Source organism: Heteronotia binoei, chromosome 1, assembly GCF_032191835.1.
Source record: "Heteronotia binoei isolate CCM8104 ecotype False Entrance Well chromosome 1, APGP_CSIRO_Hbin_v1, whole genome shotgun sequence".
NCBI lineage: Eukaryota > Metazoa > Chordata > Lepidosauria > Squamata > Gekkonidae > Heteronotia > Heteronotia binoei.
Genome location: NC_083223.1, coordinates 55,865,053 through 55,881,626, shown reverse-complemented (window position 1 = coordinate 55,881,626; position 16,574 = coordinate 55,865,053). Strand labels below are relative to the sequence as shown.

Sequence of the window (16,574 nt, the reverse complement as noted above, 5' to 3'; positions counted from 1 at the left end):
GGGGGAGAGTGAGGAAATTGATATGAGGCTGTGGTGTAGCTTCTTTACTGATTATACAGTAACATTAATATTCCTACTCTAGATAAATTTTAAGTGTGTTGTGCAACTGTGATATGTAACACAGTCCAGTCTCTGAGACCCAGTTGGGTTAGGAGCACAGTAGGGTGACCATAATGTCTGAAGGCCAGCCAGGGACACTGGGGGGTGGGTGGGTGGGTAGGGGTGTGCGCGCTCTGCGCGCGCGCAGCCGGAAACAGGAAGTGACGTCACTTCCGGTGACGTCATGCCACCACCGGAAACAGGAAGTGGCATCACTTCCTGTGACATCATTTCCCCCCGCGTCACCTGCCGGAAACGGGAAGTGACATCACTTCCTGTGACATCATTTCCCCCAAATGCCACTGCCGGAAACAGGAAGTGACTTCACAGCACTTCCTGTGACGTCCCCAAAAATCCCCCAAATATCACCGCCGGAAACAATTTTGTTCTCAAATCCTGTATATATTTCATCAGTATATGGGATAAGGCACTTTCTCAACTGTGCTGCATAATGCAGCCTATTTATTTTGTCCTGTTGGCTCTGTTGGCTCCATCTGCGCCACCTTCATCACTTTTGGGGTGTGGATCCCCCAGTGGGGTGGTCTCCCGACTCCCTCCGCCGACTGTTTCTGATAGCCCTGCGCCCCCTCTTTCATTTGATATGTGTCCCGTGCGGGTGCCACCCTCCCGCCGGGAGATGCCGCAAAATGAGCCCCCTTGAGGCTTATGGCGGCAGGGCTCGGGGGAAGCGAGCTAGACTGCTGTTCTTTTGAGGGGTTATAGAGTGTTTCGAGCCCGTCCCTGTGGCATCGGTCCCATCGTTGTGGGACCCAGGGGGCCGGCGCAGCGGCACGCCGAAGCAGCCTGTCACTAATAACACCGGTCGAGATGCAGGACAGGAACCTGGAAGTGACCGACAGGCTGCTTCAGCGTGCCGCTGCGCCGGCCCCCTGGGCCCCACAATGATGGGACCGATGCCACAGGGACGGGCTCGAAACACTCTATAACCCCTCAAAAGAACAGCAGTCTAGCTCGCTTCCCCCGAGCCCTGCCGCCATAAGCCTCAAGGGGGCTCATTTTGCGGCATCTCCCGGCGGGAGGGTGGCACCCGCACGGGACACATATCAAATGAAAGAGGGGGCGCAGGGCTATCAGAAACAGCCGGCGGAGGGAGTCGGGAGACCACTCCACTGGGGGATCCACACCCCGAAAGTGATGAAGGTGGCGCAGATAGAGCCAACAGGACAAAATAAATAGGCTGCATTATGCAGCACAGTTGAGAAAGTGCCTTATCCCATATACTGATGAAGTAAATACAGGATCTGAGAACAAAATTGCACTAGAAGACACAAACACAAAGCTCCCTTACACTGAATCAGTGCTTGGGTCCACCAAAGTCAGTATTGTCTACTCCAGTCACAAACACAAAGCTCCCTTACACTGAATCAGTGCTTGGGTCCACCAAAGTCAGTATTGTCACATAAGAGAAGCCCTGTTGGATCAGGCCAGTGGCCCATCCAGTCCAACACTCTGCGTCACATAACAACATAAGAGAAGCCCTGTTGGATCAGGCCAGTGGCCCATCCAGTCCAACACTCTGCGTCACATAAGAACATAAGAGAAGCCCTGTTGGATCAGGCCAGTGGCCCATCCAGTCCAACACTCTGCGTCACATAAGAACATAAGAGAAGCCCTGTTGGATCAGGCCAGTGGCCCATCCAGTCCAACACTCTGCGTCACATAAGAACATAAGAGAAGCCATGTTGGATCAGGCCAGTGGCCCATCCAGTCCAACACTCTGGGTCACATAAGAACATAAGAGAAGCCCTGTTGGATCAGGCCAGTGGCCCATCCAGTCCAACACTCTGGGTCACATAAGAACATAAGAGAAGCCCTGTTGGATCAGGCCAGTGGCCCATCCAGTCCAACACTCTGCGTCACATAACAACATAAGAGAAGCCCTGTTGGATCAGGCCAGTGGCCCATCCAGTCCAACACTCTGCGTCACATAAGAACATAAGAGAAGCCCTGTTGGATCAGGCCAGTGGCCCATCCAGTCCAACACTCTGCGTCACATAAGAACATAAGAGAAGCCATGTTGGATCAGGCCAGTGGCCCATCCAGTCCAACACTCTGGGTCACATAAGAACATAAGAGAAGCCCTGTTGGATCAGGCCAGTGGCCCATCCAGTCCAACACTCTGGGTCACATAAGAACATAAGAGAAGCCCTGTTGGATCAGGCCAGTGGCCCCTCCAGTCCAACACTCTGCGTCACATAAGAACATAAGGAGGGAGGGAGGGAAGGAAGGAAGGAAGGAAGGGAGGGAGGAAGGGAGGGAGGGAGGAAGGAAGGAAGGAAGGAAGGAAGGAAGGAGGGAAGGAAGGAAGGAAGGAGGGAAGGAAGGAAGGAAGAAAGGAAGGAGGGAAGGAAGAAAGGAAGAAAGGAGGGAGGGAAGGAAGGAAGGAAGAAAGGAGGGAGGGAAGGAAGGAAGGCCACCCCCTCCCGCCAGCCCCCCCCCCCGGCCCCCTTACCTGTGGCTAGTCCGGCGGCGGCGGCGAGTCCGGCAGCGGCGGCGGCGGCGGAGAGGCCTTTCCGACGCCCCCCCCCCCGGGCGGAGGAGAACGGGGGGGGGAATGCTAGAGGCCCGGGAGGGCGTCGGAAAGGCCCGCGGTGGTCGCTGGAGGGCCTCCAGCGACCACCGCGGGCCTTTCCGACGGCCCCCCGGGCGGAGGAGAACGGGGGGGGAATGCTAGAGGCCCGGGAGGGCGTCAGAAAGGCCCGCGGTGGTCGCTGGAGGGCCTCCAGCGACCACCGCGGGCCTTTCCGACGCCCCCCCGGGCGGAGAAGAAGGGGGGAATGCTAGAGGCCCGGGAGGGCGTCGGAAAGGCCCGCGGTGGTCGCTGGAGGGCCTCCAGCGACCACCGCGGGCCTTTCCGACGCCCCCCCGGGCGGAGAAGAAGGGGGGGAATGCTAGAGGCCCGGGAGGGCGTCGGAAAGGCCCACGGTGGTCGCTGGAGGGCCTCCAGCGACCACCGCGGGCCTTTCCGACGGCCCCCCCGGGCGGAGGAGAACGGGGGGGGAATGCTAGAGGTCCGGGAGGGCGTCGGAAAGGCCCGCGGGGGTCACTGGAGCGACCCCCGCGGGCCTTTCCGACGCCCTCCCGGGCCTCCGCCGCCACCGCCGGGCCCCGTGCGCGGGCGGGGAAAGCGGCGAGGGAGGGAGGGAGCGTCCCTGCGCGTGCGCAGAGCGATCTGCGCACGCGCAGGGTCGCTCCCTCCCTCACTCGCCGCCTTCCCCGCCCGGGCGCGCTGCCCCCGGCTCTCTGGCTGGCTAAACCGGGACCTCTTAATGGTCCCGGTATACCCAGCCCGGGAGCCGGGAATTGGGGGCCAAAACCGGGAAAGTCCCGGGAGACCGGGACGGTCTGGCCACCCTAGAGCACAGACTCTAATCTGGGAGAACTAGGTTTGATTCCCTACTCCGCGTGCACCTGCTGAGTGAACTTGGGTTAACCACAGTTCTCTCAGAGCTGTTCTCTCAAGAGCTGTTCCAGAAAGAGCTCTGTCAGCCCCACCTTCCTCACAGGATGTCTGTTCTGGGAAATGCCAGATTAAACCCTGTGGAGGCCCCTAGGCAGTCAAAATCTCAGGGGCCCCCCTCACAAATTATCTCAGATTCAGAGTGCCTGCCCCACCACCTGCAGCAGCCTGCAGGCACCTTCTCAAAAATACCTTTGACAAAGCTGCAGAAGAGAGGCAAACCTGGTGACACCACCAGCAGTAGCTGCACCAGGCAAGTTGGGCAAAGAGCAGCTCAGTTTTGCTAGCTGCACATGCAGACTGGGAGGGCTGAAAGCAGTGGGAAAACTGAGGGGGGGGGGAAGCTGGCCCAGGGCCCTTAAAGACATGGGAGCCCATAGGCTAGTGCCTACTTGGCCTAATTATTAATCTGGCCCTGGTTGTGGGGAGAGGAAGGGAAAGGAGATTGTAAGCCGCTCTAAGACTCTCAGTGAAGGATGGGATATAAATCCAATCTCCTCCTCCAAGCAAGAATTAAAAATGCAGATCCCAAGTATCATCCATTTACACATTGGTTGAGCCACAGTTTACATGTTTAGACACATATTAGATATATGCAGCATTATGATTAAGGACTTAAGCATTTATAAGACAGTCTGGAATCTATCTACCTATTTACAGATAGGGCATGACATGGATTAGAGCTCTTTCACACACATTGTGTGGCTCTTGAAACTCCCACTGCACTGTTGGCCAGCTGCTTGGAGAATGCATTTAAAGTTAGTTGCTTTCTTTCCACCCCTCCCTCCCTTCCTCCCTCCCTCCCTCCCTCCCTCCCTCCCTTCCTTCCTTCCTTCCTTCCTTCCTTCCTTCCTTCCTTCCTTCCTTCCTTCCTTCCTTCCTTCCTTCCTTCCTTCTTTTAAATCATTTTAACTGGAGATGCTGGGGGTCCTTCCTTCCTTCCTTCCTTCCTTCCTTCCTTCCTTCCTTCCTTCCTTCCTTCCTTCCTTCCTTCCTTCCTTCCTTCTTTTAAATCATTTTAACTGGAGATGCTGGGGGTCCTTCCTTCCTTCCTTCCTTCCTTCCTTCCTTCCTTCCTTCCTTCCTTCCTTCCTTCCTTCCTTCCTTCCTTCCTTCCTTCCTTCCTTCCTTCCTTCCTTCCTTCCTTCCTTCCTTCCTTCCCCTCTCTCTCTCTCTCTCTCAAACATCTGAGGCTCATGTCTTGCAGCTGTCAAACATCTGACATTTATTCTGTATGTCTCTTATGTTAAGCAAGTTTGGCCACCCCTGGATTAGAGTGTTTAGTCTGAAAGGTGATTGGAGAATGCATGTTAGAGAATTCAAACTCAAGAAGAATGGATCACTCAAAGAAAGAAGTTAACACTGCCCCAGAAATTCACTCCTAACTCAAAACTTATTCAAACACTCATATCAACATGCTGAATTGCAGTGCTGCAAACAAGAAGAAAGAGGGGAGGGGTGTGGCGCATGTTGGCAGAGAGGAGGGGAGAGGTGGTGAGCTGCGGGACCACGCAGCAGCAGGATGGCGCCATGGAGGGGGTGGGGCGCAGCAAGTCTGCCTAGGGCACCATGCAACCTAGGGCCGGTCCTGGCCAGTCATACACTTCAGCGAGCCAGTTTGATGCAGTGGTTAAGTGCGCAGACTCTTATCTGGGAGAACCAGGTTTGATTCCCCACTCCTCCACTTGCAGCTGCTGGAATGGCCTTGGGTCAGCCATAGGTCTGGCAGAGGTTATCCTTGAAAGGGCAGTTGCTGTGAGAGCCCTCTTAGCCCCACCTACCTCACAGTTTGTCTGTTGTGGGAGAAGAAGATAACGGAGATTGTAAGCCGCTCTGAGACTCTGATTCAGAGAAAAGGGCAGAGTATAAAACTGCGGTCTTCTTCCTCCTCCTCCTCCTGTGGTTCCACGGGGTCACTGTGAGGATAAAATGGAGGAGAGGAGAATGATGTAACCTGGTTTGGGTCCCCACTGGGGAGAAAGGCAAGGTATAAATGAAATAAATAAATAAAGCTAATAAATAAAACTGAGTTGGGAAACGTAAAGGCGTCTATACTTTATGTGCCTTTCCCTTAAATTGTGATTAAGGGAGGTCACCTTCTCCAGGAGGTTGCTGTTGGAGTGAGTGCAGAGGCTTAACCACACAATATCACTGGTCCAGCCCAATTTTCTCCACCTTTTATTTTACAGAACATGCTGAGTAATATTTGAAGCTGCCTTGTACTATGTCAGGCTGCAAGTGTATCTAGCTCACTGCAATCATCTCTTACTGGCAGCAGCTCCCCAGGGGCTGGGCAGAGGGAAGTCTCTTCTAGTATCTGATTTTGAAAATCATTTTAACTGGAGATGCTGGGGGCTTGAACTTGGAAGTCTTCTGCATACACGGCAGGTGCTCTGCTACTGAGCCACAGGCCTTCCTGAACTGCACATAAATTATCTGTGTAGCAGAACTGGCCTGGAAGTCCTCTTCCACCCTTCCCTCCTTGGTTAACCTCTCCAGGTTTTTCTTCCACTCTCGGGTAGTCCACCACTACCACCTGACTTTTGCATGAAATTGCCCACTGGAAGGTCAGGACTCCCAGCTTCCCTTCCAAGTTCTGAGGCCTTGTCTCTGTGTCTAGTACTGCCCAGTTCCTGGTCACCTTGGGGACACTTTACTGCCTTGAGCACCCTTGGAAGAACAGCCACTTGCCAACTGCCTGCCTTTCCCCAGCATTCCTTTTAAAATAGCGTCTCCATAACGGTGAAGGTCTCTGTGGCACGGAGAACCACTGCCAGCCCAAAAAATCGTAAAGCATTTATTAAAAAGAAAATGTTTACAAGCTTACTTTTAGCATAGCACCAGACTGAGCAAGGGATTTCAAAAGAAATGGATAAAATGTAGATCTCTGTCCCTCTCGCTATACATGCCCTATCAGATGTTGTAAAATAGCACAGGCTCTTTGACTTAGGAGTTCTATATTTCTACATGGTATCCATTACCTCAAAGCCTGCTCCACGTCTCAAGGACAGCACATAGTCAAAATGGCTGTTGCCTCCAAACCTCAGCTAAGAGAGCTGCCTCTTCTGATGAACCCGTGTAATCCTACGGAAAGGAGAATAAATACAAGCCAAAAAGCTCCATGTAAACAAAAGTAGAAGTCCTTTATAATAATTTTTTCAAAACCTTACAAAGTGTCTTAAACAGTTCTTTAAAATGTAAATCACTCATCCACAGACATGTATAGTACTGGACCACAAAATTAATAAACATGATATGCTTCACCATTCACATATATACCGTATTTTTCGGACCATAAGACGCACTCCCCCCCCCAAAAAAAAAAGTGGGGGGAAAAGTGTGTGCGTCTTATGGTCCAAAGGTACGTACCTTCGGTGGGCGAGGGGGCGATCTGCTGCCTCTTCCTCCAATCCGGCGCTTCCCCCGCGCCTGCTTGCCTGGCTCCATCTTCTTCAGGCAAGCGTGGGATCGCTCCACGTGGCCCCAGCGCTTCGCAAGCGCCGGCTGCGGAGGGGGCAGCGTGCTTCCTACTTCCCTGTGTGCCTGCCTTCAGCTGTGATGTTTAAAGCAAGCGCTGGGATCGGAGAGGGGAGGGAGCGATCCGAGCGCTTGCTTTAAACATCACAGCTGAAGGCAGGCACACAGGCAAGTAGGAAGCACGCTGCCCCCTCCACAGCCGGCGCTTGCGAAGCGCTGGGGCCACGTGGCGCGATCCCACGCTTGCCTGAAGAAGATGGAGCCAGGCAAGCAGGCGCGGGGGAAGCGCCGGATCGGAGGAAGAGGCAGCGGATCACTCCCCAGGAGGAGGGTGCGTCTTATCCTCCGGTGCGTCTAATCGTCCGAAAAATACGGTAATTTTCCTGGTCCCAGCACAATCTATATAGCAAATTTTCATATCCAGCATACACTGCAGCACATTCTCAGAGATAATATGTATGCACTACAACAGGCAAACTGGTCTTTGGTCTTGTTTCGCTTGCAGCTTTATCCCACCCAGCTTTGTCCAATTCAATGTAATTTCAACCTTTCATCACAATATGTCCTTTAGCATGTCTTTCCTGAAGACTTTCTAGCATTCTGTCCCTCCAACTCTCTGGTCCCTGCTTGGGGAAGGAGAAAAACTTGACCCACCTATTGTCTCTAGCTAGCCCTGTAAGCATTACTTAAGAGGTAGCTGAGGTGAGCTTGGAAAGGCATTGAACTGACTTCCCCTTTCCAACCTGTTCTGTGCTTGGAGGGGGGAACCTGTTAAAACGCATGGTGGAGATTTTGCCCATTTCAAGCCTCCCAGGAGAAAATGCATTTCTTCACAACCTGTGTGGCTCCAAGTTGTCTGCAATGCAGACAGGCTAATAAATGTTTTCAGCAAATGCCTAATTTGGCCTTCAATGCCTCCAGGGACCAAACTATGTTTATGGTTTTTGTGGTTGACCTGGTGGCCCATTTGTAGGCCTTTCAAATTATGTTGTGGCCTTTTGTGGCCATACTCAGTTTTACTGCAGTGGTAGTAAGACTTCACCTCTCATTTGTATGCACGTGTAACTTTTGACCATTGTGTCCATTACTGTACTCTGCAGTAAAGTAATAGCAATCAATGTGAAAAGTTCTCCCATTTCTTTCTTTCCCTCAATGATGCATCTTTTTTAAAAAACAGAAATGTGCCTTTAGGCAAATCTAGAGCAGTCATTTTAAAGGCAAAGATTCTTTCCTATCCCCTGCATATGAGTAATTTCTTTGCTGAAGCAGTTTATATGAGATTGCAAATTCCCAATGAATGCTGCTCCTTGAGTTACATTGCTTTGAGTATTGTTCATGATGTGAAAGGAAGAAAACTGCATTTTTTGCACAGGCAAAATTCTATTATTCAGGATGTTTAAAAAAAAAATCTATGATGCATTTTTAGTCCCTAGGCAATATTATAATTATTTTGCTGGGGATTTAGAGCATGTTACCCTTACGCGACATCTGTTTTTCTCATGCTCAGAAACTTTAAAACGAGAGTGAAGACTAGATAATGTTCTTGGAGCCCCCTTCTGAGAGCTATGAAATTGCTGCATGAACACGTACAGTGTTCTAATGAAAGAGTGTTTTGTTCAGTAACAGCTTTGAACAGCTGAAACAAAAAAGAGTTGAAGTGGCAAAAATTTGCAGGTGTTCTCTTTTAACAGCACACATTTTGACTTTTAATCTAATTATACTTTAAAATGTGTAGAAATTACTAGTAGTAACTTATACTGCAGCAATAAGACCATACTGAGAATGGGGTAGAAGGATGAAATACAGGACAGCTTCTGTTTTAAGTACTGAAAGTGCCTTGTACCCTGTTCATCAAGTTTCTGTCTATTTAATACATTTTATCTTGAAATACAGATAAGGAATACATTTCCTTATCTTCCTGACAATCTATTTTTGGTAGAAAAAGCCAATCAGGAACTCATTTGTGTATTAGGGCACACCCCTGATGTCACCATTGTTTCACAGAGGGCTTTTAAATAGAAAAAGCCTAGCAGAAACTCATTTGCATATTAAGCCACACCTCCTGATGCCAAGCCAGCCAGAACTATGTCCCTGTGCGTTTCTGCTCAAAAAAAGCCCTGACTGTGAGGTAATTTCAGCTGAGAGAGAATCAATGTCTTAGGATAATGCAAAAAATTGCATGCCTGAGTGGAATTTGAACCTAAGGCTGAATTCAGATGGACAATTTGGGCTAGCACAGGCACTCCCCACAGCTAAATTAAAATGGTGTGTTCAAATGCACACATCTGGGCCCCAACCAGCACTTACCCTTACCTCGTCCTCCAGTGCCTCTATGGTGCTCCAAAAAGCTGCCAGTTAGTAACTGGTGGCAAATCTCTGAGGCACTTCCCTGTCATCTTTCCTGGCCATCTGAACTGCCAGGGAAGCACTTCCAAAGCACACGAGCGGTGTGACCGCTCTTCTGGAGCGCATGCAGCTAGTCCTTCTCCTGGTAGCGGAGCACACGGTGTCTGACTGCCTCAGGGTGCCTCTAACTATGCCAACTTTTTTCTGAGCTGGGAAGCTGCTGGCCCAAGCTGTCCAGTCTAGGTGTTGTATATGTGATCTGCAAAGTGTATATTTAATGGTGTTCTTGCTTGACTCATTGGAGCCTATAGGATTGAGATTGGGGACTCGGGAACAATGGACAGTAGGATCCAAATCCCTGCTGCCCTGCTCCAATCACGGCCCCCCTGCTAGTTTGAATGGTCCAATAGTATGCTTGCTCAGGAACCCTGAGTGTATATAAGTTGGCCCTGTTGGCCCAGTTCTCCAGTCTTAGAGTGCAGCCCTATACTAGGCTGTCTGCAATAAAGAACTGTGATCACTACCACCTCGCCTCTTCCTTGCGTTGAACCCACTATATTATACTAAGTTACCCCCATTCTGCTCCCCACACTATAACACTGGCTCTCAATTTTCTTTATTTCAGAAAGGTAACACAAACACCAGTGGGGTTTTTTAAGTGCTGGTGTGCGTACACACACACATGTACAATACTGCTCCAGTTTCTCCCAATTGTCTCCTCAGAACATAAGAGAAGCCATGTTGGATCAGGCCAATGGCCCACCCAGTCCAACACTCTGTGTCACACAGTGACCAAAAATTTTATTTATATACACACACACACACACTGTGGCTATACACACACACACACACACACACACACTCAGGTCTTCTCCCCCCAACCCTGTGCCAGTACTCAATACTGATGAGTACTACCACCACCACCACCACCACAAAAAAAGGCTTGCAAGTCATAAAAATTTCTCTTCCTTCCCAATGGTATTTCTATTCTGAAAGCTTCCTTCATTTCAAAAAGAACTGAGAAACTGCCATAGTCTAAATTAATATTTAGAGAAGATTCACAATGATACAAGAATACGTTTTTCAGCATTCTAGTCAGGACCAGCCTTCCTAGGATGCACAGTTGGAAACATTCTTTTACAGATTTCTGTGGGAATACGGTTTTCCTAGTTATATAATCTCCATTTCCTTTAGCAGAAAGTCACTCCAATTCAAGAAAGGTAGTAGCTCTTTTTTCCCCCTTAATCATCTGAAAGGTGTAAATATCTTAGGCACACTCCAAATCTTCTCTCTCTTTTTTAATGAGATACAATGGAGTGTATGCCTGCCTCCTGAGAAAAAGCTGGCAGTTTTTCTTAGATGCCTTACCATTTTGCCACTAATAGGTGGTTTCCCGGGGGGCGGGGGGGGGGCTTGTTTTCTTGGGCTTTTTAAAGGGAAAATTTGTAACTGAAAAGGTGTATGTGATTGCAATTTGTGCTCATAGCTTGTACTGCCACAACACACCTTCATATTTGTGTACCCTCGTGCTTTGTTGCTTAGAGTCAGAGTGGGAATGGGAGAAAATCCTCAGAAAGGGGACTACGGCAGCACCAGCGCAGAGAAGAGGGTTATATTCAGGCTTCGTGCAAGGGGTTTAACAAACTCCAACAATACTTTATTTAGAGAAAGAAACGTGGAAACCCAATAAAAAGATACTTTTTAAAAAAAAAGCCTGGGCACAGATTTTCATGCAGTTTTGTCCCAGTAAGGTCTCTGTTTAAAATGTCACGTTGGTCGCTTTCTGGCATCCTGACAATAACATTAACTATTTCATATGATGTGTCTGAAAAGGGCTCCCTTTTCTAGAATAATTTTCTTAATTTTTGAAAGCATTGGTAGACAGTCTGTGGAGCAAAGTAGTGGTGTCTGTGGCAAGTATCTTCTGAAAAAAGAAGAAAAATAGGAGTGCTTTATCCAGGCCCGGTGTTCTAGAGAAGCCTGGACTGTCTGTATATTGTTAGCCACATGCAGCCCCCATCTATGGATAGCTAAATCTGTGGACTGAGGCCTCCTAGCGGCAAAAGAGATTTTTCTACTAACTTGAGGGATCCCCATGTTTGCAGAAGAATCTGAAATAAATAATACATTGGAGGGGGGGTGTTGGAATCCCCCCCCCCCATAAAGATGTATTGTTTGTGCACAAGCAGACAACCCAACTACCTCCTCCTCCATGGCGGTGATGATGGCCAGGATCTAATGCTGTATAATACAATATAAATAACTGGTACCAGTGTGTAAATAGGAAAATAATCAAATCACTGGTCAACAATAAATATTCACGCTCTCATTGTGTGTACATGCTATTGATTTAGTGCAAATATAAGAGAAAATAAAGAACAAAGGAACAATAAGGTATTTGTACTCCCCCAAATTATACACTTAAATGTTTCTACATAGGAACCAGCCTTAACCAAGTCCATAAGTAAGTGTTTTAGGGTGGAGTCCTTAAATGTTCTGCTGTGATGTTGCAATAGAGAGAAAAAGGAGGGACCGTATAGAAAAGAGTCCTCACGGTTTCACCCGTCTCACACTTCGTCAGCCTCTTTTCTCAGTGTTTTTCGGAGCCACAGTAATTATGTCACTGACACGGATCAACGGATCTGCTGCAGGCAGCAGAGGTTTAGAGCATGCGTTGATCCATGTCTGTAACATAATTACTGTGGGGCCATTCCAGGCTTGGGCAGTCACTGCAGCAGATGCAGAGACTGACTCCTTGACTGGTAACAGTGATGGATACTGGGAATGGCTGCCAGGAGAGGCTCCAAAACCAACCACCACAGTGGAGCACTCCAGGAACTGCTCCAGGCCTGGCTGCCATGGCAGAGCATCTGGGAGTCATCTCAGGCTCAGCTGCTGCAGCAGAGCCCTCAGAGAGAGGTTCCAGGCCTGGCCACAATGGTAGAAGACACTAGTAGGAGTGATTCCGCACTGGCATTTGTTCCGTCCCCATGCTTCTCATTGCAACAGAACAAGCCATCGATTCCCCCAACAAGTGCTCTGCAGCACCTCTTGCTTTAGGGCTACTTCCAATTTCTGTCGCGGCAACTGGAACTCCAAAAACCCAGCATCCTGTGGCTGCAACGGTAACAGGAAGAAACCACGATGTAAGAGGTGCCCACAGAGCAACTAGTGGGGAATCCATCGTTTGAGCCAGTGCAGGGAGAAGAGCAAGGGTGGAGCAAATGCCAGTGAGGAATCACTCTAGGAGTCACTACAGGCTCAGACTGGTTTCCAGGAACTGCTCTGTTGCTGCTGGCAAAAGGTAGCTGCTGGGGCCTGGAACTGCTATGGGGAAGGAGAGATTGGATTTCCGCTCCCCCTTGTGAGTCTCCCTCCCACTTCAAGTCTTAATGGGAATTGCCAGAGATGGGAGGAGGAATCCCCCTGCAAGTATCGCAGGTTCCCACTTGTATAACTTAATACACATTTTGCATTATGTGAATTTTTGGAACCCTTTTCCTGTTTTTAAAGTGTTGGCATTTTCTATGTGCAGGTCAAGTAGTGGAGCGCTTTAAATTTCAGCAGAGAAATAGCTTGCTTTTGGGTTTTTTCTGTACAACAAAGTATTACTCAGCCATTACCAAATTCATCGTCAGTGAACGCTATTCATAAATGAAAACCTCACCGTGGCCTTTGTTTTAAGCTGTGGAAAGGCTTTGCGCTGGTTCAGACGGAGGGTGAAACTCAAGCAAATAGGGTACAGATAAGTGCTGCTCATCGTGGAAAAGATGCTTGTAGTGCAGAAGACTGTATGATATGAATCACTCTCTGTTGAACTGTTATATATGTAAGAGGGAGCCTGTTTCCATGAAGACAAGTTAGAGTTCCAAAAATTCAGCACCATTGATGTAGAATCTTGTATGTTGGATCAGTTCTCACTGTAATATCATTCCATGATCGGCTGACTTGCAGGGATCCTGATAGTGAAGTATTTCTGAACTCTGCACACACTGAGATATCTCAAGCGAGTTAAACAGACTCCCCAAAAGCCATCCTGGTATTTTGAACTAGGAAAAAGCTATGATGATTGAAATTGGCAATATGAAGCATTTAGGTAATCAGCCATAGCAGCTAAATTATTTTATTTATTATCACTTTTAGAGTTCAGAAGAAAGGTATTGGAGAAACTCTTTCCTGCCTCTCCTCCTGATGTGGCCGTTTCAAGCACAGAAGGGAGACATGTGCTACGAAGCCCAGTCTCAGAACAAGCAGAGTCTACTGAAGCATCAGAAGGATACCCATGTTTACCAGGTAATAACACTTGCAAACTGACTTGAATAGCAAAATTTGCTGGATTAATATTCTAAACAAGGCTATTGCATGAAGAAAACAAGAAGTAGTGCTTTGTATTCAGATGTAATCTTATAGAAAATGATAAACAAGATATACTTGGACAATACGATACAGATTTTCAGAACGCTTGGAATGAAAGGGGAAGCACATATAGAAAGTAATTCTAAACAAAGAAAAGGCATTTTGCCTTCAGCATTCAGCCATCATCCGCCTAATCGCAAAACAAACAAAACATTGCTGATTAATGCAGCACTTTTTAAAAAAGGAAAACAACCTGTCACAATATGCAATATACAATCCATGATGTACAAATTGATAGATACCTAGGAATTTTATGACACCTGATTATTCTTTTTAAAGTTTAGCTGAGGAGCATGGGCAAGCACAGGTTGATAAGTTAGTGCCCCTTTTAATCTAGTCCAGCCTTGCTTCAATGAACAAAGTAACTTCTAAGAAGAAAGCAACCTTCTTTTTAGTCCCATTCAACTGCCTAATGTATTTTTGTGGTGTCCCCTGGTGTTTCCAGATTGGCTAGTGTGTCTGATGTTGTAATCGTGGGGACATCATATGTTCCCAGTACTCTGTGACCAATTTCGCACTAGACCTTTAATCCTGATTTAACTCTGTCCCCAAACTGACATTCTGCACGAGAATCAGAGAAACCAACTATATGTTTCTGATTCTATTATTTTAGTGTAGAATGTCAGCTTGGGGCCAGGGCTAAACCAGGATTAAATGTCTAGTGTGAAATTGGTCTCTGTGTGTGTGTGAAGTGCTGACAGATCTCCTCAGCAGAGTCTTCAGTTCCCCTCTGCTTCACCTCAGAGTTTTTCCACACAGAAAGAGCTTAGCTTTGCCCCTTCTTCCAAAAAACTCTCTCAGAGACAGAAACTCTAAAATCAGTTCTGTCTTACAAGGAACTCAGCCCACATGCTGTTCACAGCTCCTTCCCAGTTACTTGTCACAACTGAACTCCTTCAGAGCTAACTCCCAACTCTGAACTGCTTCAGTACTAAAGCTAAACTGAACTGTGAGTCGATTTTCCCCCACACAAGTCGTCTGGCAAATTGATACATTTGGTATCCATGGTTGTGGCTCATTTAATCAGAGCATGCTGTTCCTTGCTTTCTCAGGCTAACTGCTTTAGTCCATTACAGCAGTTTAATAACAAGTTTCTTTCTCTATTCCTTACGTGTGGTCTTAGTATCTTCTAATGAAAGGGAATCCTGCCCATCGCCTCCCTGCCCATGATGTAGTGATTTGATACAGAGTTAAGTGTACTCAAACCCATTGTTTCAGTAAACTTAAGCATACTTAATGTTCATGTCTACATGTAGACTAATTTAGTTCCATTGACAGACAATTTTTAGATATAGCATGGAATCCTGTTTCATTACTTCCTAGGATTAGAACTTAACATGAAAATTGTTCCTGTTGCCTTTCCTAAATCTGCAGGATATGCTAAAGTTTTGTTTTTGGCATTTAAAGCATTCTTCTTCCTTTTTACCTATCCAAGCGTGTTTCTCAAAGCTGCATACAGCAAGCAATTACACCATAAAAGAAGATGATGATACTGGATTTATACCCCGCCCTTCACTCTGAGTCTCAGAGTGGTTTACAATCTCCTTTACCTTCCTTCCCCACAGCAGACATCCTGTGAGGTAGGTGGGGCTGAGAGAGCTCTCACAGAAGCTGCCCTTTCAAGTACAGCTCTGCGAGAGCTATGGCTAACCCAAGGCCATTCCAGCAGCTATAAGTGGCGGAGTAGGGAATCAAACCCGGTTCTCCCAGATAAGGGTCTGCGCATTTAACCACTACACCAAACTGGCTGTATGAGAAGACAAGAAAAGACAGTAATGCTAGGAGAAGTTGAAGGCAGCAGGAAAAGAGGAAGGCTGAACCTGAGATGAATGGACTTAATAAAGGAAGACATAGCTCTCAGTTTGCAAGACCTGAGCAAGACTGTTAATGATAGGGCATTTTGGAGGCCTAATGTGTTGGGTCACCATAAGTTGGAAGCAACTTGACAGCACTTAACACACACATACACACTTAGAACTGTTCAAAACTTGCTCTGAATCTAAGGATTCAGTATCAGTGACACATTGGCAAGGAAAGCAAACACTGCCTATACATATTCATAAGATAATCTTTGACAGTGCAATAATGGAATAAACAACTTTGCAGACTGATTAAACAATTCCTTTTAGCAGTTAATTACTGAAGAAAAGGAGAGCTGTAGACTATAATTATTACATTGCAGAGCAGAAGATGACATTTTAAATGTCTTCCCATCACAAATTTGTATTCTGTTAGTTGATTCTGTTAACATGATATAACTTTCAATATGATGGTTATGAGTAATGTTCCGAGGCCATGCTTCCTTCATTTGAATCAATAGACTATTGTTAACTGTTAGTGTCTGGTATGCCTTTTACCCCTTCCCAAATGTCAGCAAGCAATTTTCTCTGGAGATCTTGAATGATAACACCAGCTCATCCTTTTCTTCATGGGGTTTCCAAAATGGGATGGAACAGATTTTGTCACATTTTAAGAGCCCCAGTATTAGTCAGATAAAATAATAATTGTATTTAACTTCTGAAGATTCAGAAGCATTAGAGAAACTATCAAGTAAATCATACTGAAGAGGTGCTTGGCTTTTGATTGATTGTCCTGTAAAGCAGTTGAAATAATGGCATGTAACCCTTGGATAATTGGATGAGAAGATCTGCGCAACAGTCTGTAAATGTAAGCACAGGGGTCATTTTGTAGAAAAATAGGTGGTGGAGATCATCCAGGAATTGTTATGCAGCTGCACCTACTATTCAATGGACAA

The 16,574-nt window shown here is 47.3% G+C and overlaps 1 protein-coding gene across 1 annotated transcript in view; it reads left to right on the top strand.

The window, feature by feature from the left end:
• ERICH1 (glutamate rich 1) overlaps nucleotides 1-16,574 on the top strand; it is a 113,607-nt gene that overhangs the window by 22,641 nt on the left and 74,392 nt on the right. The window contains exon 2 of the mRNA XM_060234856.1: nucleotides 13,547-13,696. Coding sequence (XP_060090839.1) covers nucleotides 13,547-13,696 — 150 coding nt within the window. The remainder of the gene's footprint in view (nucleotides 1-13,546; nucleotides 13,697-16,574) is intronic.